Source organism: Typopeltis vanoorti, chromosome 13 (genome assembly GCF_054136105.1).
Source record: "Typopeltis vanoorti isolate ZY-2024b chromosome 13, IOZ_Tvanoo_1.0, whole genome shotgun sequence".
NCBI lineage: Eukaryota > Metazoa > Arthropoda > Arachnida > Uropygi > Thelyphonidae > Typopeltis > Typopeltis vanoorti.
In genome coordinates, this window is record NC_143561.1 from 66,453,073 (window position 1) to 66,477,150 (window position 24,078).

Genomic DNA, 24,078 nt, shown 5'->3' on the forward strand with positions numbered 1-24,078 from the left:
GTATATAATACACAGCATACTTCCTTTTGAACATGCATATTGCTATGCATTATGGGAAGAGGGCCACTGCCTGGCCCAAGTTTGACCTTTGTCAAGATCTCATCAATGGGAGCTAGACTCAGGAAGATACTGAGATTAACTCAATGTAAAAAAAAAAAAAAATCATTTTCTAGTATATACCAGAAAATATATACCAGATATTTTCTATATATATATATATATATATATATATATATATATATATATATATATACAGGGTGTTCGGGATAAATTTGACATATTTATAATTAATTATATTTTTCCGTAAGTTACATGTATTAACACACACTTCTCTTCATTTAAAAGTTTGGACCCTTCTTCATTCATATACAAGATGTCAGAAAGGATGGATAGCTGGAACCCACCTGAATCATGGAAGAGAATAACTTGTATCATGATGATTCGTGCCCGCCATCAAAATAAGGATATTACGACTGCTGCCCAATGCTCCCTGAATACAGTAAAAACAATCAGGCATGAACTAGAGACTTGCAATGGTGACTACGAGGATGTAGCAAGAAGAAAGATCCCTAGCAGACGATCTGATTGCGTTCGTACAGCAGAATTCCTCGCAAATCTGCAGGAACAGGTGTTGAAGAACCCTGGCATTGGAATTCGGGCTTTGTTCGTGGAGTTGCTAACTGTAGTCAAGCCCTGGATAACAAGGGTAGCCAATGGTAGGCCGTATGTATGGCAGCAGGATTCGGCCCCTTGCCACACCTCTGGGAAAAGTCAAAAATGGTTGTCTGAAAATTTCTACGACTTCACCAGTCCAAATGTTTGGCCTCCAAACTCCCCAGACCTTAACCCCATGGATTATTTTGTATGGGGCGCAGTTGAAAAAGACACCAATCGCACTTCCAGTAATACAAAAGCCCAGTTAATGGATAAAATTAAAACAGTTTTTGCGGCCCTTCCCAGGGAGACTGTAGCATCAGCTTGTTCGAGGTTCCGAAGCAGAATTGAAGCTGTGATCGATGCTAATGGTGGTTATTTTGAGTAAATCTTGTTGATAGTATTGTAATTAACTCTGCCTGTAATGTTTTTTTGTCAATTCATTAAATTTAATAGATACAAAGAAGATTTTCTTTTTCCTTACGAAACTGTCAAATTTATCCCGAACACCCTGTATATATATATATATATGCTTGAGGTGTAAACTTTGCTTATGCTTGGGTAAAGGATTAAAACAAGAATATAATTTGTTTTGTCTAGTATATGAAAGTACACCTGAAATGTTGCGTTGGACCATTATAATATCTGGTATATACCAGAAAATGATATTTGGTATTTTAGTGGTACTTTTATTTGAAATTTCTAAATATCAAGAATCTTCCTTCTTCCTGCTTTTGATGTGTTTATTTACACTTAACATTTGAATTCATTTTGTAAGTAATACAAGTTATTTCACATTTGCAACTTTTTTTGAACATATGGACTTGAGAGTTGAGTCAGAAATAAGACTTTACAGCCAGATATGAGAACTTTACAGATCAGAGATTACAGCCAACAGATATGAGATTTCTGAGAAAAATTGGGAGGTGGGGGGGCTGAACAGATAACATAAATGGCAGAATCATATTAAAAATTAAGGTATTGGGAGGAACTTGACACTGTTAGCATTCAGGAATGTGCATATTACTTAAACAAAATGGGATAAGAAAGGTTAGCAAGACAGGTATTTGATGGTAGATAAAAAGACCAAGATAGATTGGATTGTTGCAGTTAGAAGTGCATCAGAAGATCTGACAAATAACAGAACTAATTTGGAGGAAAATTCTTGATGGGAAGTTATTATGTACTGTTACATGCTATTACATATGCTCTGTGAAGATAAATATTAGGAATTTGATTATGCTTACAATTGAATGTTTGTTTATTATTATTATTATTATTATTCAGGCCTCCATGGAGTCAAAAGACTCATCGTGGGGGGGGTCCTTCTTAGGAATCACAAAGTCTATCCTTGAACTCATTGACCATTCTTGCTCTAACCACTCTCTCTTAGGCAATGCATTCCACGATTCAACCACCCTCCACCCAAAGAAACCACTCCTCACCCTCTTGCTCACAGCTTCCTTTTGCAACTTCCAGGGATGGCCCTTGTCATCGCTCCTTCCTGCTGTTCCACCAAGTGAAAGATCTCCCCAATATCTACCCTGTAACTGCCTCTCAGCAGTTTAAAAGTCTTGATCATATCACCTCTCCTTCTTCTATCCACCAAACTCTGCAATATGCAATATTTGAAAAACTGCAAACTTATGCAATATTTGAAAGGCAGATTCTTTTTAAGTGTACTTTATGAAAATGTTATTGCTTCCTTTAGCATCACTTATCTCTATGTATATATTCTAAATGAGCAACTAAATATAATAGTTTATGAAATTTGCTGTTTAGAATCCTAGTTGAAATAATAGGCTAAATTTAGTTTTGGTCTGCTGCTTCATATAGGCATGTTTTACTTTGTACCTTCTACTGCTGATATAGTTAAATACAAAACAGTTCTTCTCACACTAAATATTTTAATTAGCAGCTATCTGACTAGTTTTTTCCTTTAATTGTATATTAAGTTTGGGATTTTGTGGTTATGTTCAGTTATTATGTACATGAAAATCATTAGTTATGAGATCAGTAAATTAACCTAGTAAAAAAAAGTATTTATTGTAATACTTTATAATAGAGTGATCTTTAATATGATGTGATGTAACATATTTTGATTTTATAATCCTTTAGATAAATAAAACTGTGAGTTTGGCAAGAAATCTGAAGTAATCAGAAATTACTGATTTCTGTCTGTTTGTTTTTCATTTTTATAATACTCGGTGCATTTTTATTCTTATTAATGCCTTTTATGAATTAAAATATTTCAGAAAGAATACTTTCCCAATCATATATCATATCTATAAATAAAGAATACTCCCCCCCCCCAAGTAATAGAGATAAAATATGTAATTGTGATTGGGACAGTATCATTGGATTGGATTTCTTTTCAAAAGTTCCTTGTGCATTTGAAAAAAAACCTGAGCACTGTACCTTGTACAGGTACAGCGTTCATATTTCTTGCCTCTCTCTTATCCTCTGAAAAGAAATTAGCATGTCTTCTAATAATCAAAGAATGTGACTATTTTTATTTTTTTAAAGTTATCATTTCTCAAAGCTATGGTCTCCCTTCTCTTTTTTTAATTTAGTTCAGCTATTAGTTTTTGCTAACATGGAATATTTGTTACACATCATGTTGTTTTGTCAGTTTTTTTTAAATCCTTATCATATTTTGTTATAGGACCAGATTATAAAAAACTGAAACCAGCTTCACAGTGTAATCCAATTGAATATCCAAAACCTGATGGAGTCATTACATTTGATTTGTTATCATCTGTTGCTCTGACAGGAACCAACCACGAAGGAGATCAACCACCACATCTCACTCTAAAGGATGATACTGTTCCAGTAAATCAAAATCTTTCCATCTATGATGGACCAGAACAAAGATTTTGTCCTGCAGGCAAGTTTCATTCACTGAAATGCAAATTTATTGAATTTTGCTTTCTGCTTAATGAGCTTAGCACTAAATTAAAACTTAATATAACACAAGATTTATAGTAAAATTGTATTCTGTTACATATGAAAATGATTTTATTATAAATGAGGTCTGATTTGAGACTATATAATGGAAGGTCAATGCTTTGAATTCTCCTATGAAATTACTGATTTCTATCTGTTTTGTTTTTCTTAGAATAATTAGTTTATAGTAATATTACTGCTGATTTTAATGTATTTATAATATGTGATATAATTCCTGATATTTGGTTGGAATACCATTAATATTAAAGTAGTACTATAAAATTGTGTCAAAACTTCAAAAGAACAATAGAGCAGTAACAAAGAGGAATGCTAGTGAAATTGTTAACAATGTGGCTTGCCCCAGTGAACAAAATCATGACATTTTGGAAACTTATGAGGATGTTTAGCACAAATTAACTTTGGAAATATCTAGCCTAAAGCAAATCATCAGATGGACGATGAAGGAAATGAAAAAAAGTTGAAAAGTGATTGTGAGGCTTAGGAATGACAAGAAGGATAAACAGCGAAAGGAGAAATAACAACAAAAAAAAGCATTGAATTAGGTAATGTTTTACATAAAGATAATCAGATAGGTAAAATCAATTACAAAAAAGGATATTATATGGTTTGGAGAATAAAAAAATTTAATGAATGTAATTGAAAAGAAGAAAACGAAAGTAAAAGAGATTGTAGTTTTATTAGAAACAAATGATTTGTCTGATGATAAATACAGTATGAGAGAGGGTGAAATATGAGATATAGTATTTTGAAAGAAGTAAGAGTGAGGAAATGAAAATAGTGTATTACCTAGATATGATAGAAATGAATTAAGAATGGCTTTGATGGCATACAATTTGATGCATAAGCCACATAGAAAGAATAGTTGCAAATATTTGAATGAAGAACAGATTTGTATAAGAGAGACAGCCTACATTTGAAGTCTGAAAAAAAATTATTAATTGGTATGAGATCTAACACAGAGAGTCAGGGAAACTAGATTATGATAGGAGGAATGATGAGAATCTGTGTGAATACTGACTGACACATCAGTCACCTCTCCAGAGATATTGACTGATGTGTCAGTCAGTACCTCTGGAGAGGTGGTGAAGATTTTCAAAACATTAATAAAAAAAAGAGCATGTATACAGAAATGGATTGACAGAGAAGCTATACTTTGCAATGAACAGCATGGGTTGACTACAATAGGCCATATTTCAGTAACTTGCTCGCATTTTATATTAATGTTACTGCTCAGTTAGACAAAGGGAATGGATAGGATACACCATAATACTTTGCTAAGGATTTTGACAGGATACATCGTGGAAGACTGATGCATAATGTGAGTCTGCAAGATTTCAGCTGACTGGTGGTGCACCTCACCCTCAGAGATCAGTCCTTGGTTCACTGTTATTCTATTTAGAATAACATAGAATGTTATTCTATATAGAATAACAGTGGACCAGTGACTGATTCCTGTGGTACACCACTGAAAGGATTTGATAGGTGACATACAACTCTTTGTTGATGATGCAAAGATAGGCAAGGTAATCAAAAATATGGCTGATATGCAGTATTTGCAGAATGATTTGAATAGGTTTGAATTGTGGGCATGTGAAAATGGCTATCAGTTCATTGTTAATTATTAGTAAATGTCAAGTCATGCACTTTAGTGTAATTAGATAGCCAATGTTATATTAGTGGGATGATGCAAGAAGAAAATGATCAGGCTTGGAGTTTTAGTAGATAGGAAGTCGAAGTTCAAGGGCCATATAATGAAGATTGCAAATACAACTTAGAGGGTAATTGCAATGCTGAAACAAACCTTAACATGTAAGGATAAGGAAGTTATTTTTCCTCTTTATACATCCTTAAAATGACCTCACTTGTATTACTGTGCAGATCTGGTCTCCAGGTTTCTGTGGTGATGCTGATATAGTGGAGAGAATATAAAGGAGTGTTAAAGATGATATCGGGATTGAGAATTGCAGATTATAAAGACATATTGAGAATTTGTGGACTGCAGACCCTAACAAAAAGGGAAAGAGCGGTTATTGAGACTTATAAACTTCGGAAAGGTTCATATAGGATACCAGTAGATGGAATTTCTCATTTTATGGAGGGTTAAGAGAGGACATCTATGAAAGTTGAGAATGAATGCAGTAAAGAAGGAAGATGACAGCTAGATTTTTTTCTCATAGACTGGCGCATGATTAAAATGGATTGCCTTTGGAGGTTGTGAGTGGAGGTGGCGTGAATGAATTCAAGAAAGGTATGGCAGCTTGTGCAGGTGGACCTCCTTTAATGAGTTCCCCACTCTCTGAAGTCTCATAATAATAATAATTACACAGTCCAACACAATTTTTGCTGACTTTATGTTTTTTACTAATTTGGGTGCGCTGATTTCAAATATCAAACCCATTTTTCTCTATCACGTCAGGTTTTTCCTCTATGGCATTTTCTTTTTGCTAATTTGTAAGTTTTTGATATTTTTAAGGAGGCAGTACTATTTAGAGGATCAAAAAAATCGATTTTTTAATATTATTTTCTGAAAGTATGTACTTTAAAAAATCTGTTCCTAACTTTTTATCAAGAAATTCGAAAAATTCCCAAAAGATATAGCCTATTAATCATTATTAATCATTATTAAACATATATTAATCATTCTGCTTTACAAACTTAAAATATCCTTTCACATATTTTATTCTCCCAGAAGAGGAAGGCAGTGCTCATTTAGCCCTAACTTTTTGAGACCATTCTCCAGACTACACTGATAGTAAGCTCAAGCTAAATCGATGATTTTTGAGGGAGGGAAAGAGAATATGGTAGGCAACTGCTGCCAAACTCCAACATTTGTAATTACTGTCCATAATAATTGTGTGGGTTCTACAGTCTTTTTGAGATATGGGGTTAAAAATCTGAATTTCTTGGATCCAAGATCCTACTGAGCTTTGCTGAAAGAAAAAAAAAGGTCGATTAACTTTAGAACCAGCTGCAGAAAGGCCTAGAAAAAGGTTCCTGTACTTGTTGACTAGTATCAGATGTATAGCAGTCTTTTTTCTTTCTTTAGGCAGCATAGTGCTATAGAAGCAAACACCATTAGTAGAAAGCTAAACAAGTTTACAAACTTTTGATTACTGGTGTAAAGGATTTTTATTCCTATTCTATTTATTATATTGGATGTTTCAAAGCTGGTTATCAAATAAACCAGTACTACTACTACTAAGATTACTTCATATATTGCTTTCACGTATGGAGTGGTGTTCCCAAGAGCTCCTTAAAAATGCTGAATTCTATAGAGAAAAGGGCAGTTAGATTGATTGATGACCCCCCCCCCCCTTCTCTCTCTCTCTTGCTAATACATTTATCACTTTCACACAGGCATTCAATTTCTACAGCCTGCATCTTCTGTAAATAATTCTATGGCTGCTGTTCAGCAGAATTGGCATAATTTATCTGTCAACCTCTGTCAAATCCATTGAAACACCTCCACCAGCCAATCAACACCCTCTCACAGTTCAATTCCAAACCTACAGAACAAATTTCTCCTCCTCTTCATTCATTCCTTTCACTGCTTTTCTCACAGTCTCTCATTACATGTGTTTCCTTAGGAATGCAATCCACAGCTTTTCAAGTTAAATGTGAACAAGTTCCTTCTTTCCCATCCATGGTATTAGTGTACTGTAGGTTGACCAACCTATTGTGGATAGGTTCCCCATAAAAATAATTAAAAACATACACGAATCTCTTAGGGAATCTTCTCATTTTTCAGAACCACTGTATTATCATTATTATTATTGTATGGTCACCTCCATGGAGTCCAAAGACTTATTGTATGGAGACCCAAACTATTCACACAATCTATCATGCCTCTCCTTGAACCCATTAACAGACAAAGCACTCACAACTGACTCTGGCAATCTATTCCACTCATTCACAACTCTCCAAGCAAAAAATCTAGTCCTCATACTCCTACTACTAACCACACCTTTATTCAACTTCCATGGATGACCTCTTGTTGTGGCTTCCTCTAACCAAGTGCTGAAACTTTTCCCCTGCATCAACCCTATAAAACCCTTTAACTTAAATGTTTCTCATATTAACCAACATCTGCAATCCACATACCCTCAAATCTATCCTCATACAGAACTTACCTCTGAATCTTCTCCACCACTTCTTTGAAAGAAACCAGACCTGAGCACAGTAATCCACATGTGGATGTATCAAGGCCTTGTAAAGTAGAATAATAACTTCCTTATCTCTACTTCTTAGTGTGTTATTCAATAGCCAAGTAATCTTATGAGCTACTTTAGCAACTCAAAAAACTAAAATAGTTCATTTATTTAAATGAAGGGGATATTAAATCCCAGATTGTTTCAAAGCCGAATAAGAAATTCAAAGATCAATTCCGATCTTTGAGTTTCTTATTCGGCTTTGAAATAATGTGGGATTTAATATCCCCTTCATTTAAATAATGTTACATCACCGAAGTGAAGCCTATTGGCTCTTTTATTTAAGTAATTTATGGGTGCACCTTTTTTGACAACTCGTATAGCAAAGTATATAAGTTATTTTCGCTATACCCTCAGTATTAATCTGGTCTACCTACTCACTGATGAAGGTTGAAACCAGTCTGGGTAGTGACCTTCCACCATAATGTATAACATCATACATCTCCTAGGAGATGTGTTTTACATTATGGGAAATACTAAGAATAGTGATCAGAGCTTTATTCACCTTTGCCACGAGTTGCCCTAGTTTGTACTACGTGCTTTTGCTTATGTTAGTATCCGCCAGTACTTTTATAGTTTACTAAATTCGGCATGAAATTCTTTGATTCCGATCTTTGAGTTTCTTGTTCAGCTTTGAAATAATGTGGGATTTAATATCCCCTTCATTTAAATAATGTTACATCATCAAAGTAAAGTCTATTGGCTCTTTTATTTAAGTAAAATAGCTTCATCTATTTCCTGGAGTGCAGTTCCATCAGATCACAGCTTGTAATCTATTTATCCCAAAAATTCATAACTTTACATTTCTCCACATTAATCTGATATCCATTATCTATTGGCCATACTGACAACTTATTTAAATCATCATACATGCTCTCCACATTGCCTCGATTAACTATTACTCTACCCAATTTGCATCATTAGCAAACTGAATATTCCCTTTCAGGTTATTTCCTATATCATTTATGTACAAATTAAGCAGTTCCAGCACTAAACCTTGCAACACACCACTAGTCACCTGTTTTTGCTTTGATTCTGCCCCTCCATATAAGACTTTCTGATATCTGATTAGCAGCCACCATTGGATTCATATAACCAGTTTCCATCCCCCAATTTGTTCTAAGTTGTGTAACAGAGTTCCATGTTTTATTCTGTCAAATGCCTTTTCAAAATGGCTACAGATGATTCTAGTGGATTTTGCAAAGGCATTTGACAGAACATACCACATGGAACTCTGTTACACAAATTGGGGATGGATGGGATACTGGTTATATGGATAGTAAAAATATCAAAAGATAGTAAATTACTAAGCCATGTTTGCCCCTCATACAGTATCATATTTTTAACAACACATCAGAGATACTGATTGGCCTATAATTTGCTACTGCAGTCTTAGAACCTCCTTTATGCAAAGGAATTGTTTTGCCCTCTTTCTACTCCCTTGGAACTATTCCAGAGCTGAGACTTAAATGAAAGAGCCTAGTCAGATTCATTGCCAGTTCCCTCGTACATTCTCCAAAACCCGAACTGATATCCTGTCCCACACCTGTATTTACATTGAGATTCTGCAGAATCCTAAGAACCTTCAATTCGTCCATCTCTGTTCTCACATGTCTCTGTCAAATATGTTGCAGCAGTAACCTCACTTGGATGATATATCCTTGCAAAGTGGTCACTCAGTAACTGGACTATTTTATCTGCTTCTGTCACCTTTTGACCATCATCACTCATTAACGTTAATCTTCCATAGTTATTCTTCCTCTTATTTGCCACATAACAAAAGAACTCTTTGGGATTTCCTTTGGTCTGCTTGGCTAGATTCTTTTCATAATCTAATTTTGCCTTCGTTACCATGCTGATGACCTGTGTTGCCTGAGCCTTACACTGTTTATGAGTTTGCCTTTCTCTTTATATACCCTCCACAGCATTTCTTCTGCAGCTCATGCTTAAAGCATGAGCTGCAGAAGATTTACTCATCCATCTAACTCCTTTCTTAATAACACTCCTTACCTTAGGTATACAATAGCTTCCCCTTAATTATCCCCATGCACTACTAACATCCTTCCTTACAGTGTTTTTTATGCTATGGAACAGATTTAAGCTTCTTCTCCTAGGTTTGCCATAATCTCCTGTCTTCTAGTTCCATATAGACCCCTTTTTGACAGAACATTCCTCATGTTTTACAATCTCTCAAGTCAAGACCACATGGTCACTTTTGACAATTGTGTCCAGTACTACCACACACCTAGTCCTCCTTCATCACATACTGCCTCAAGTAATTATCTCTCAGTAGGTGTATAAATTTCATTTCCTTCCTGCCATTTGATCTTTCTTCCTTCCAGTCTCTATCTCCATAGTTGAAGTCCTCCATAATAATCACTTGACCCCTGCACTCAACTGTACTAATTTGCTAATGCATGTCTTCCAGATCATCTGTAGAACCACCTGGCCTATAGCAACAACCAGCTGTATATTTTGTGAATATATTCAATGATTTCATTTCCTCATTTGGAGATCCAAGAGAGCAGCCACTCTCCAGACTTCTAAAGAATCTCTATTATATGAGATTGTTGTCCTATCTGGAACAAACAGACAAACAAAAAAAAAAATTCATTGCATAGTTCTCTGCACTACTGATTTTTTAGTACATGATATTTTTATTAATATTCATAGCACATTGACAGTTATTTGAAAAAAAAATGGAATAAGTTAATTGTAAGGGTTAAAATAGTTTAACATTTCTGAATAAGGGCTTGTGTAACCATTTCTTTTAAGCCATAACTCTATTTATTGTAGCAAAAACTTACTTTATAATGAGCTGCTCTTGTTAAAACTACTAAATCTTAAAAATTTACTTAACTTTTATTAATATTATTATTTTTTATTTGAAAGAAATATTAATATAGAGACATACCTGAACATCCTTGAAAGGAAAGAAAAAATTGCTTTGTACAACTTCTAAATTGCTTGAAAAGATTTTTTTGTATTAAAAACTTAAAAAATAACCTGTAATATACATGACAAACCAGAAGTTCAATGATTGTATGTGCTAACCATTTCAAGTCAGTGATGGTATTGGCCATCTTGTTTATTATAAGTTTAAATTTTGTAGGAAATAATGTAATATATATAGTTTTGCATGCTTTTAACTCTATTTATTCCCATTATTAGAATGTTTTACTTTGTGTTTAAATATAATGTAATATATCACATTCTGGCTTTATTCTGATTTATCTGTATCAAACATTTGATTTTTTTTATATGAAATTTAATTTTCTTTAGGTGTTTATGAATATGTTCCAACTGAAGACGGTAAAGGAATGAGATTACAAATAAATGCTCAGAATTGTATTCACTGTAAAACTTGTGATATTAAGGATCCTAGTCAGAACATCAATTGGGTAACTCCTGAAGGTGGTGGTGGACCAGCTTACAATGGAATGTAAGCGAAGCTTCAAATAACGTGCATATTCTGACTGTAATTGTGCCATACTCAGCCTAATGGTAAGAAAGAAGCAAATGTGTTTTCTACAAGATGGTAACAAAGTATACAACTTTCTTTTTTTCTTTTCAATTTTTCTACTGTATAAGTACATTAGCAGTAAAAATGTGAATGCACATTTAGAGTTAAAGGATTTGTTCTACCTATAAAGCTTATTTATGGAACTCTAGCCTTCTTGGGTAAAATTTACAGAAAAGATATGGGCATGCTAAAAATTGTCTCAAAATCAAGTACAGTGTTACACTTCCTTTTCTTTTCATTTTATTAGCATGGAGGGAACAGACTTGTCCCCTCCCCCCTTACTCTTTACTTTAAAAGAGAGAGAGAGAGGGGGAAAAAATCTTTCTTGAGCCCACTGTATATTATCCCAAGCTGAAGAAAGTGGGTAAACTCTGAGCACAGGTCATGATGCTGTGAAGACACGTGAATACCCATAAAAACTACCTGTATTGAAAACACCTACAGATAATGCTATAGAAATTGTGGAGTTCATTGTGTTAAATTATGAAAAACAGATATTGGATCCAATCTATGTTTAAATTGTCTCCACTGATCCACATGTTTGTTTGCCTTAGATTGGTTCAGTGATTTTTCAGAGCTCATCCGTAATGATAACTTTTTTTTGGCAGATTCTGTCAAACTGAGAACCATAGGAATCTCAGATGTGTTGTAAAATATCGACTATTTATCAGCATCAGTTTTTTTTTTTTTTTTTTTTTAGTGATGGCCAATGTTGTTTAATATTGGAAAAAAAGAAGAAAAAATATTTACATTCTGTTTTATATCTAATTAGTATTTTTTAGTAAAATTTGTATTTAAAAACCCTATATACTTGATAAAGTCTCATAAAACTGTTTGATTACAATATTTATTGATATTAAGAGAGTAAAAAGGATTTACCTTAAATTTCTTTTTATTTTTGGATGTTAAAAACTTGGACATCGAGAAGTCAAGAAATCTTGACTTTTTACACATCTGTAGCTTTGTTCACAACAAGCAATGATTTTGCTTTCCTTTTTTTCTGCCATGTCTTTTCACCATGCAGGAAGTAGTGCAAGTATGCAAAGATCATGCCTGCATAACTCACTTACCATCCCTATAATCTGCCATTTGTAATCCAATTGAACTGATCCAGGTTGTGATAAATGGCATCTTTTTTTTTTTTTTTTTTTTTTTTTTTCCCCTCACCAATGCTAGAATTCAGTATTTCACTCATGCTCTTTCTCTTATTCATATTTCTGAATAGGAAGTTTGATATAGAGCAGCTGTTTTTAAGAAGCTCAAGGATGGAGTTTCCAGAAGGGGAAAAAAATTGAACTATAAAATTATTATGCTGTATTCCTAAGAATCAAACAGAACGGAATCAAATATTTTAAGAAGACATTAAAAGAGAAATGTTGTCATATTTCAGATATGCAGAACATTTCTCTTTTAATGTCTGTTTGAAACATATACAATTTGATACATATAGTGTTTTTTTATTTAAATTTATTAACATTAGCACATAGTACATATAATGTATAGAACAATACAAAATATGTCTTATTAATATAGGGTGATGCAAAATAAGATGAAATTTATAAGAATAAACAAAAAATTCCAAAGACAATGCATTGAGGATAGTGTACACAGTGTAACTGTCTATAGCAATATGATTATTAGATTGCATAAATTATTGCATACATAATTAGATTATATAAACAATTTATACATTAGATTCTGTATAATTTTAGGTAAATGGTTATTATTTCATCTGCTAAGGCTTTTTATTTTGTGTATTTAATATATACTTCAAAGTAAATTTATTTCACAATGTAGTTCTTTAAATTTTTTTTTTAATATGTATTATAGTTTGAAGATTATTATTATTATTATTATTCGTGACACCTCCAAGGAGTCCGAAGACTCATCGCAGGAGGACACCTACAACTGTCTCAACCACTACACCGAACCTCTACTATGAATCATCTCCATCAACGCCATTTACCGCCCACCACAACTAGTATTATTTTATATAGATATAGATTTTATATTGCTGGTAATTTATTATAGCTGTTTGTAGCTGTAATGATGAAAAGATTTGGGAATCTCTCTCTCTGTTGTTTTTGGGAACTACTAACAAGTTCCAGCATAGATTATAATCCACATCATATATATGGGGAAAATTTTAATGTTGTTCCTGACATGTAGTAAACAGCAGTCAAGGTAAAGTTTCCATAATGGCAAGTTGTCTGGTGTATAGTTCTTCAGTGGAGTATTACTGGATAGGAAATGAGCATTGATCTTATTGTTTTGGATTCTTATCAAGGACAGCAAGTGATGCTGTACTGATCCTTGCAGTATGCCATATTTTTTATTTTGCTGTTGCCTCTGCCAAAGTTAATGAATGGATTTTTGTTAGTTATATACAATTTAAACCACAACACTTCCAATACCATATTTATATTTTTCTCTAAGAGCAGATTGTGATGGATAACTGTAACTGTGTGTAAGATGCTTTACAGATTTGCAATTATTGGAGCTGATGTTTATGTATTACTTGCAGTTCTGACTGAAGTGATTAACCTTTGTGGTTATGGGAATTCCTACACTGGTACTTGTCATTTGTATTAAGGTGGTCAAATCTTCTGCTTTGTCACTTAGGATTCCCTTTATTGAAAATTCTTGTTCTCCTCATCTGTGTATTATGAATTAAAGATGCCAAGAAATTACATTTTTGATTTAATCCTTTATCCAAGTGTAAGCAAACAAAGTTTGCACATGAAGTATCTTTACAACTAGGCTACTCATATCTAGAGGCTAATGACTTCATGTCAATTGCTTTAGTATCCCATAATTCAAAAGCACACATTTTTTTTTGGCATATATGATGCTATGCCACAATGCATAGCATTATACATGTCAATAAAGGGGATGTGCTTTGCATTATGTGATAAAATTAAGTCATAGTCTAACCAAGTAAACAAAAACTTTCAACATGTTTTTATTATGTTTCTAGAAGGTTTACTTAATTTCTTAATTCTGTGTTTCCTAGTTCAAAAATTTCCTGGTGTGATGTCACAAGCTGTTCTGGTACTTCTACATTATTATTACGGGCGACTCCAAGGGTCCTTAGACTCATCGAGGGAGGCCCTAAACATCATGTCTGTCACAACTATTCGACATTCACACAGTATCTATCATACTTTGCCTTGAACTCATTCACTGTCATAGCACCCACAACAGACTCTGGCAGCTTATTCCACTCATTCACCACTCTAAAAGTAAAAAACCTAGCTCTAACACCCTTGCTAACCACACTCTTGCCCAGCTTCCATGGATGTCCCCTAGTCCTCCCACCACCAGTCCTGTTCTCAAAAATATCCTCTGAATTAATCCTATAGAAACCCTTCAGCAATTTGATGTCTCAATCATATCTCCCCTTTTCCACCTATCAACCAATTTTTGCAACCCACAAATCTTCAACCTGTTCTGATAAGGTTCATTCCATAGACCTGCTATCATCTTGGTCACTCGCCTTGGATCCTTTCAACCTCCTCCCTATCAAGAAGAAATCTGGGCACAGTAGTCCAGGTGGGATCTTATCAAGAAATTGTATTTTATCAATTCCAAAGCAAGTTATTGTATCAATTCCTTGATACAATAACTTGGTCGTCTCTGCTTGTCAAAGTATTCTTCAGCATCCAAGTGATTTGATGAGCTGATTTAGCCACTTTTGCAATGTGCCCCCTAAACTTCAACTTCCTATCCACTAACACTCCCAAGTCCCTGGCCTCATCAATCTCTTGGAGTACAGTTCCACCAATGTGATATACTGCTGTTAATCTTTTCACTCCAAAATGCATAACCTTACATTTTGCCACATTAAATTGACATCCATTCTCCTTAGCCCAGACCTCCAATCTATCCAAATCATCCTGCAAAATTTTGACATCTTCTGCATTCACTATTGCCCTATCCAACTTTGCATCGTCAGCGAACAAATGAACCGTTCCTCTCAGATCCTTTCCTATATCATTAATGAACAAATTAAACAGCAGTGGTCCAAGAACAGAACCCTGCGGCACACCACTAGTCACAGGCCATCTTTTGGACTCTACTCATGAGTAAACTACTCTCTGATATCTCTCCATCAACCACCCTCCTATCCATTCCCATATGTTGCAGTTTACAGATTAGAACTCCAGGTCCAGCAGTATCACTGTAAATGCATTACCTCTTATCCAGTTCAGCTGTCACTGTGTTATAAAACCTGAGCAAGTTACTGAGGCATGATCTACCCTTCCCAAAACTATGCTGTCCTCCATACAGTATCTCATTTTCATCAATCCATTCTTGTATTTTTCTCTTGACTACTTTCTCCAAGACCTTGACAACAACTCCTGATATGCTGATCGGTCAGTAATTTGCAACATAGTCTTGGATCCTCCTTTATGCAGTGGAACTATTTTCCCCTCTTTCCACCTCTTTGGGACTGAATTATCATTATTAAATTTTAAATACTTTTTGTAGTTTTGGAATTTTTTGTTTATATTTTCCATGCTGGAAGTCAGTAATACTTGAAACATGTTTTTGTTCATATTTGTGCTATTGGTATGAAATAAGTCTGTAAGTAACTTCTCTTGTTGGCTTGCACTGCCTATGCTGGATTGCATGTCATTTTTTTCTCTGTGCTGTAGGCAATGCCATTCCACAATCTCTGTGGAAGTGCTTGAACATATTCACAGTCAAAAGGCTATGTACTTGCTTTATTGTTAATTTTGTCCAACCTATTTCTACATAGGTTGTAGAAATAGGTTGGACAAAATTAGAAATAGGTAAAAGAAATGCTGGAAGACAGTGAAATTTACTAAAAAAATTCACTTTGGTGGGCTTGCACACTCAGGCTGGTTTCAATATAGTCAAGTTTATTTTTTCCCCACAATTTCAGTTTAGCATCCATTAATTTCATAAAGCATTTGCTTCCCTCTTAATGATCTTATCCTGCTTTCTGACTTTAAAAAAAAAAAGTCTTTTCCTTATGGTATATTTCACTGCCATATTTTGCCATGGCAAAATAAACTAAATTAAACTAAAGTAAAATAATTGCTTGTTGTAAACATAAATACAGTTTTTCAACTGCATAAAAACTTAGTCATAAAGTTCAATATTTTCTTCTCACATCAAGATTCAACTTCCATATTAATAGAAAGAAATTTGAAGTGAGTCTTTTTTATTTAATTCTAATTAAACTGTTTTGACAACTGCAAACATAAGTTTCTGTAGTTTAGCAGTTCTGTGGGAAGTTTCTGGTATTGAGACCATATTATTATATAATTAAAGAGTTTATTTTCAATTTAGAGTAAGAACTACAAGGGAAGGATGGCTGTAGGATTAGATTTAATGGGTATTGAAGAAAAGTATTCTAAAATTTCATACTCAAGGTCAGGTGGGTGATAAATGGATGAGTAGCATCATTCAGCAGAAGCTGCAAAAAAAAAAAAAAAGAAAAGTTATTGGGAAGGAGGCTCAAACAGTATAAAGCACAAGCATGAAGAGTACCAGCAGGATGAAGAAGGCAAAATCAGATTATGATGGGAAATTAGATGAGCAGGCCAAAGAAAATATCAAAGAATTATTTTATTATGTGGTTATAAAATGAATGAGTATGAAGGATTACCTTAATGAACACTAATGATAAGGAGGGAGTCAACAGAAGCAGATGATATAGATGCAGTACTGAACAGTCGCTTTGAAAGTGGGTATCATCCAGGAAATGCAACAGGGATCAATATGAGAATAAAAAGTACACGAACTGTGAAGGTGTTTAGGATATTAAAAAAATCTTGGTGTAAGTTCAGCCATGGGATTAGATGAGATATCACTCCCCCCCCCCTTACTGTATACAGGAAAGTGCAAAGGAAATGAAAGTAGACAAATTAGGCTGTTTATCTCAGCACTGTCAGACTCCCAAAAGAATGGAAAGAGGGCAAAATAGTCCTGTTATTTAAAGGAGGCTCCAAAATAGAAGCAGCAAATTATAGACTAGTGTCTCAGGTGTGATGGTTAAAGTATTTGAAAAATTGGTTATAGGCAGAATTCAGGAATGGTGGATAGGAATATGGTATGTTATGAAGAAAGGCAATATGGTTTTTTTTGGGTGGGGGGGGGGGGGTCTTGTCTTAGTAATTTACTCACTTTCTACACCCTCTGTCCAAAAAGAGACTGAACTTTTCGAAAATAGAAGAAACAGGTAGTGCCACCTGTTGTATCTTTTTGTTGTCGAAAGCAGCAACCTTCATTGGTGTTTTGTGTCAACTGTTTATGACGTTTGTTTCGTTAGAAGCCGAGTTATAGTGCCAAGAGTGACAGTGCATTTTGACGAACAGTCGGTGGTCACGATATTCATGCCGTATGTGACGAATTCTCATTATCAATCGCTTCAAAACTTCGAGATAAAAAAACTCATATTGACTGTTTGGCCAGGTGGAACGAATTCTTTGTGGATAATGCCCTTGGAATCGTAGAAACAAATCGGCATTGTCATTACTTTTGACTTCTTTTCGAGTGACTTTTTTTTCGGATGCCCCTCTTCCGGTGTCTGCACTCAGCACTCTGGTGCTTTGTTTCGGGCTCATACTCAAAACACCACGTTTCGTCACCAGTAAGGATCATTTCAAGGAAGTTGGATTCCTTATGAGCGGTTTTAATGAGGTCCTTGCAGTGTTCAATTCAATACATTTTTTGGTCATTGGTCAACTTTTGGGGAATATCGCAGATTAAATTTATGAAGGTCCAAACTCTCGGTCAAAATGTTGTGCACAGCTGATTTTGGAATCCCCAATTCATCTTCAGTCAATCTCACGGACGATTTTGGGTTTTCTTTGGATAGGCATCAAAGTGGAGGATTTTTATTAATGAAATTTTATTAATATAAATTTTGAGATTTTTGTTAATCTCATGTTTGTAAGACTGCTAATCTATAGTACATTAGAATTAATACTGCAAGGTAGGCTACAGGTTAGATCAGGGGGTCGCCAAACTTCTTTGACCAGTTGAACCCTTCAAGAGTTTCTTGACTTTTTATCGACCCCCCCCCCTCTATTTTATCATCATCAAATTCCTGCCATGTACCCTCAAGGGGTGTACAGGATATGACAGTACTACATGAAAAAAATTACATCATTACTAACTTCCTATCCACAATTTTCCTCCAAATCAGTCTGTTAGTTGTCAAGACTCCAACATTTTCAGATCTTATATTTCTATCGTCTAAGGCACTTTGTACCGTATCAATCCACCTATATCTTGGTCTTCCTCTGGGTCGTTTTCCTGCCAACCTGGCAGAGAACACTTTTTGCTAATCTTTCCTCTCCCATTCTATTTAAGTGACCATACCACCTGAGATTAGCTCTGCTAACGCATTTCTGGATGCTGACAATGTCAAGTTCTTTCCTAATATCCTCATTTTTAATATGATATTGCCATTGATGCCATCTGTTCACGCCTCTAATCTTTCTCAGGACTCTCATATCTGCGGTCTCTAGTCTTTGGTCAAGTGTTTTACTTTTGACCCAGCTCTCAGATCCATAAGTTAAAACTGGTTTGAACACTGTCTTGTATACAGCTAATTTAGTGTTCCGACTAATTTCTTTCTTATTCCATATGAATTTATTCAATTGACTTCCCACCATACCAGCTTTGCTGATTCTGTTGCCTATTTCTATATTTAATTTACCATCTTCAGTAAAAATCGTGCCTAAGTAGCTGAAATGTTTTACTTGTTCCACAGGTTCTCCATTCACAACACAGTTGACATTTTCAATGATTCTGCCTATTTTCATTGTCTTTGTCTTTTTATTGCTGACCTTCATACCATATCTATTACAACAGTTATTCAATTTAGTCAGAGAATCTTGCAGACTTGTGGTGGATTTATTTAGAAGTATAACATCATCCGCATAAAGCAAAGAGCTGACATTAACATCTCCAATTTTGATATCAGATTTAATACCACATTCCTTCATAATGTGATCCATATAGATAATGAATAACAGAGGGGATAATGTACATCCTTGTCTCACACCAGATTTAACATTAAACCATCTTCCTGTACTTCCTTCAATTCTAACTGCTGACTTACACCTCAAATAAAGACTAAGTATTGCTTCATATAATGCCCCATTGACACCATATAACTGCAGCGTATTGAATAGCTTCTCTCTTGGCACCTTGTCATATGCCTTTTCCAAATCGACAAAACTTAAATACAGATCTTTGTTGTATTCCCATGCTTTCTCGACTATTTGTTGTAAAGTGAAGATTTGATCCTGACAGCCTCTATTTGGCCTGAATCCAGCTTGTTCTTCACCAAGATTTTCTTCCACAATTCTTCTCAACCGTTTCTCAAGTATACTTGCATAGATCTTGCCAGGAACACTCAGTAGGGAAATACCTCTATAATTCTCACATTCAGTTTTATTTCCCTTTTTATATATGGGTACTATGAGAGCTCTACTCCAATCATCGGGAATTCGTCCCTCTGTCCAGGCTTTCTGAACTATGCAGTGCAGCCACTGTAAGACTTTTATACCACCATACTTCAGCATTTCTGGTCGAATATCATCTACTCCTGCTGCCTTTCCACATTTCAAGCCTTTGATGGCTTTTTCTACTTCAAGTATGGATATGTATTCCTGACTGCATGCCTGGTCAGTGTTTTTTATCACTGTGCTGTCATCACTGCTTGTTTCATTTAGCAGTCTTTCAAAGTAATTACTCCATACTTCAAGGATATCTTTTTCTCCTGTTTTTATGTCACCTTTATCATCTTTAACTCCTTTTACAGCACTCTTTCCTCCATTCCTAAGCTTCTTCAACAACCTCCAGAATATTTTGCCACCTTCTTGATATTTATTTTCTATATTCTTGCCAAAGTCCTCCCATGACTTTTGTTTAGCTAGTTTTACACACTGTTTAGCTTTCTTACATTTGTCTCTGTATTCTGTAAGAGTAAAAGCTGACTTATTTGCCAGGAACTTTTGATATGCTTTCTTCTTTTCCTTCACTGCCTCTTTAACTTCCTATGTCCATCATGGAGTTCTAATTTTTTTATCCTTGCACACAACCTCACCACATGCCTCTCTGGCAGAATCAATCAATGTTTTCTTCAGAGTTTGCCACTGAATCTCCAAGGTTTGATTCCTGTTCTCAAACTCTTTCATTTTCTTTTCAATAATCTTTCTGTATTTTAGTCTACAGTTTACATCTGAGAGCTGCTCAACTTTTATTCGCTTTAAAACTTTCTTACATGTTATTCTTTTCAATATGAAATTCAATTTTATCCTGCTCAAGACTAAATAGTGATCACTTCCAATTTCAAATCCTCTGTACACTCTGGTGTCCTGCACCAGGGAAAACACATCACTATCAACAATAACATAGTCAATGAGACTTTTCTTATTCCTAGCCTCTTCTCTCCATGTGAATTTGTGCACATTTTTATGTTGGAACATGGTGTTAGTAATAACCAGGCCATGTCCTGAGCAGAAATCCAACAGATATTTGCCATTATTATTAGCTTTGCTCTTTTCTCCAAATTTTCCCAAAATATTTTTGTATGTCTCACAATCATTTCCTACTCTGTTATTTAGATCCCCAACAAGGACCAACTTTTCCTTTTTCATTGTGTCAGTTGCTTTTTCTAAAGCCTCAAAAAATTCCTCCACTTCTACCTTAGTAGAGCCTTCTGTGGGACCATAGGCACAAATAAGTCTCATTGTCCAGTTCCCCATTCTCATATTTGCCCACATTACTCTACTTGAGACTGACTGCCATTCAAGAAGATTAGCCTCGTATTTTGTGTTGAATACTATGGCTACTCCTTCTTTTCCTTGATTGTCATTGCCTGAATATAACATTTTGTATTTATTGCTCAGAAAGATCTCACCAGTTTTGGTCTTTTTTGTTTCAGTCATCCCTATTATGTCGATCTGGTACTTATCTAATTCCTCAGCTAGCTCCATTTCTTTGCCATTCAGCCTTCTTACGTTGATAGTACCGATCTTTAACTCTGGTGATGTTGAGTTGGGGTTTGTTTTCAGATTTGTTCCAGTAGCTGACTTTTCGCTGTTCGCCCTGGTTCCCTGGCGAAAACAACGGGGGCCTTGTTTAACCGGGCGACGCCCCAGCCGGCATGAAATTTTGTCATGTTGTACCATCATTTTTTTATTTTGGTTTAACCAATAAGAATACAATTTGGTCGGCTAAATCCCAAATTGCCAGCCCATCCTCGTTCGTTCAGTATCAAAGTAGATACCCAACAGGGTGCACCACGAGAAGGTGAGGATTGGACATTAGGTCAGAAGCCCTGGTCGGTTCTCCGCATTCCTTTAAAGGCTATGTGGAGGTCTCCTCTCAGTTATACAGCTTTGACCCTTAAGCACCCCTATTTTACTATTATGTAATTATAATAGGACAAGCAAAAAAGATGTTTATGTGAGTTTTTAGATTGTTTATTTTATAGTTACAGTGTTTATTGTATGTATAATATAGTGTATATTATTATATTACTATTACTATTAATATCACTGGTATTACTAGTGATATTAATAAACTACTGGTATTAATATCGCTGGTATTACTACCACTCCTGCTCAACTCTTCAACATAGAGAAGTTTAGTTCATGAATGAATAACGATTGAATTATAATATGTATGTTGATGAATTTTAGAACATTAATGCTCACATAAACATCTTTTTTGTCAATCTCATTTTTGTCGATGCGCAAAAATGAGACTGGGATTGAATACGTGTAAGTAAATAAGAACCGTGCATGTGTTGCAATCTCGCTCCTGCCACGTTGGCCTGGCAGGAACCACCAACATCCGTTTATTGGTAAATACGTAATTTTGGCCTACTTGATTCATGACCTTGCTCCATCTTACAGGTCCTATTCATGTCACTGTTCCCATGATTCACTCTTAATTGCATTGTCATTCAGGATGGAGGTAATCCAAGTTAACCAAATTAAATGTTAACTGTACAATAATGTCTTATATTTTTCTATCGACCCTTAACAATGTTATATCGACCCCTGGGGGTCGATATCAACCACTTTGGCGACCACTGGGTTAGATAATCTAATTTTTGTTCTAGAGATCAAATCTGGAATGTTTTTCAAACCACTACTGGTCTTCAAATAAGAAGGGTAATAGTTTCACACTAGGTGATGAAACTCACCTACTACCTAAAGACATTTACAACATGGGAATATCCAATTGTTTAATGATGATGCTAAACTGAGAAGAGCAGTAGTTAAAGATGTAGTAATCTGCAGGATAATCTTAGGAGACTGATAGTTAGGGTAGAGGATAATGTATTAGACTACTTTTCTGTTTTTTGGATCATATGGAAAAAGCTGCTTATATTTTTATTTTTCTTAGATTTTGTAAGTGCAACTAGTTCATTTTTTTTCTTAATGATTATCTCCTCAACAGAAATATTACAAATCAACAATACAATTAGTACTCTGGGTAGAGACCAAATATGGTACTACTTTTTTTAAGCCTCTTTGGTCCTCGAATAAGTGAGGTTGGTTCATACCAGAAAAACATATCCATGCCTCAATGGGATTAAAATCCACCACCTGTTAGTTGGAGACTGAATACTATCACTCAGCCAACTGGCAGTAAATTGTGGGCATTTTGTAAGACTAAAAAAAGGTCATAGCAGTATGAAAAAATTAATTAATACAGTTCCTTTTAATTGAGTATTGCTCAGCAAAAGTTGATTTCATACAGTCTAATTAACAACTGTGAGATTATCTTTTGAGGAGACTTTTGTAACAAACTGGCTTCCCTTCTTTAATTTCACAGATCAGACTGGAAGGGAAGCTGCTTTGCCATCAGTCATTATTTGGTATTCTGGTTTGTAGCTTAACTACAAACCAGAATACCAGATCATCATTCATCCAACATCCTGGACACTTTCTTAACAAGCTTGCTGTCTTAAATATCCTGAATGCAGATATCCACTCTCCTCTTGGCCCTTCTGACTGTAACCTTATTGACATCAATTTCCTCCAATCTAACTTCAGCAAGTTTTACTCCTCCCTCCATGGTCCAATTACTTTTCTCACTCTTCTGATCCAAACACCTGAAATAATCTTTACTGAAATGTTGAGGGCCTTTTTTCCTCACTCCACTGCAAATCCATGACATGGTTCTCTAAAATGACCCAAAGAGAGATCCTACTTCACTCCCTCTTACGTTTGATATGTTCAGATTCCCTTCTCTACTGATGTTAACATCCTGCAATCTCAACCTTTGTCTTTTTCATTCAACACACCATGAACTCATCCTTTCTCCTATTGCCCATGCTCAACTCCTAACACTTAAAAATCTCAAATCCAGTTGATTTTAGAATATTGTTCTCACATTTGGGATGGTGCATCCATCCAAAACTTCCCTAAGAATTATTTTGTACAGAAGAGGGCAAGCTGTCAAATAAGTGACTCTTCTCTCAGAGGTTCCATGAGTCATCATTTTCTTGTAGATGTTCTGTTTCTGCAATTTTTTAAGATACTTTCTGTGTACATCCATACATAGTTTATCTCCAAACATATCAAACCGTCTCATCTTCTTTCATTCCATCTATCTCTTTTCTTTGGAACATCTTCCCCATACTGTTTTTCCCCAATGAAAATTCTTATCATTTCAAGAAACTTGTTAATAGACTCCTTTTTCCTTAACCATTTGTCTGTGGTA

General features: G+C 35.0%; 1 protein-coding gene across 1 annotated transcript in view; it reads left to right on the forward strand.

The window, feature by feature from the left end:
• The window catches only part of Etf-QO (electron transfer flavoprotein-ubiquinone oxidoreductase), an 88,911-nt gene that overhangs the window by 63,751 nt on the left and 1,082 nt on the right, over nucleotides 1–24,078 (forward strand). The window contains exons 8-9 of the mRNA XM_090402729.1: nucleotides 3,320–3,541; nucleotides 11,112–11,333. Of these exons, the coding sequence (XP_090258855.1) occupies nucleotides 3,320–3,541; nucleotides 11,112–11,275 (386 nt within the window). The 3' untranslated portion in view covers nucleotides 11,276–11,333. The remainder of the gene's footprint in view (nucleotides 1–3,319; nucleotides 3,542–11,111; nucleotides 11,334–24,078) is intronic.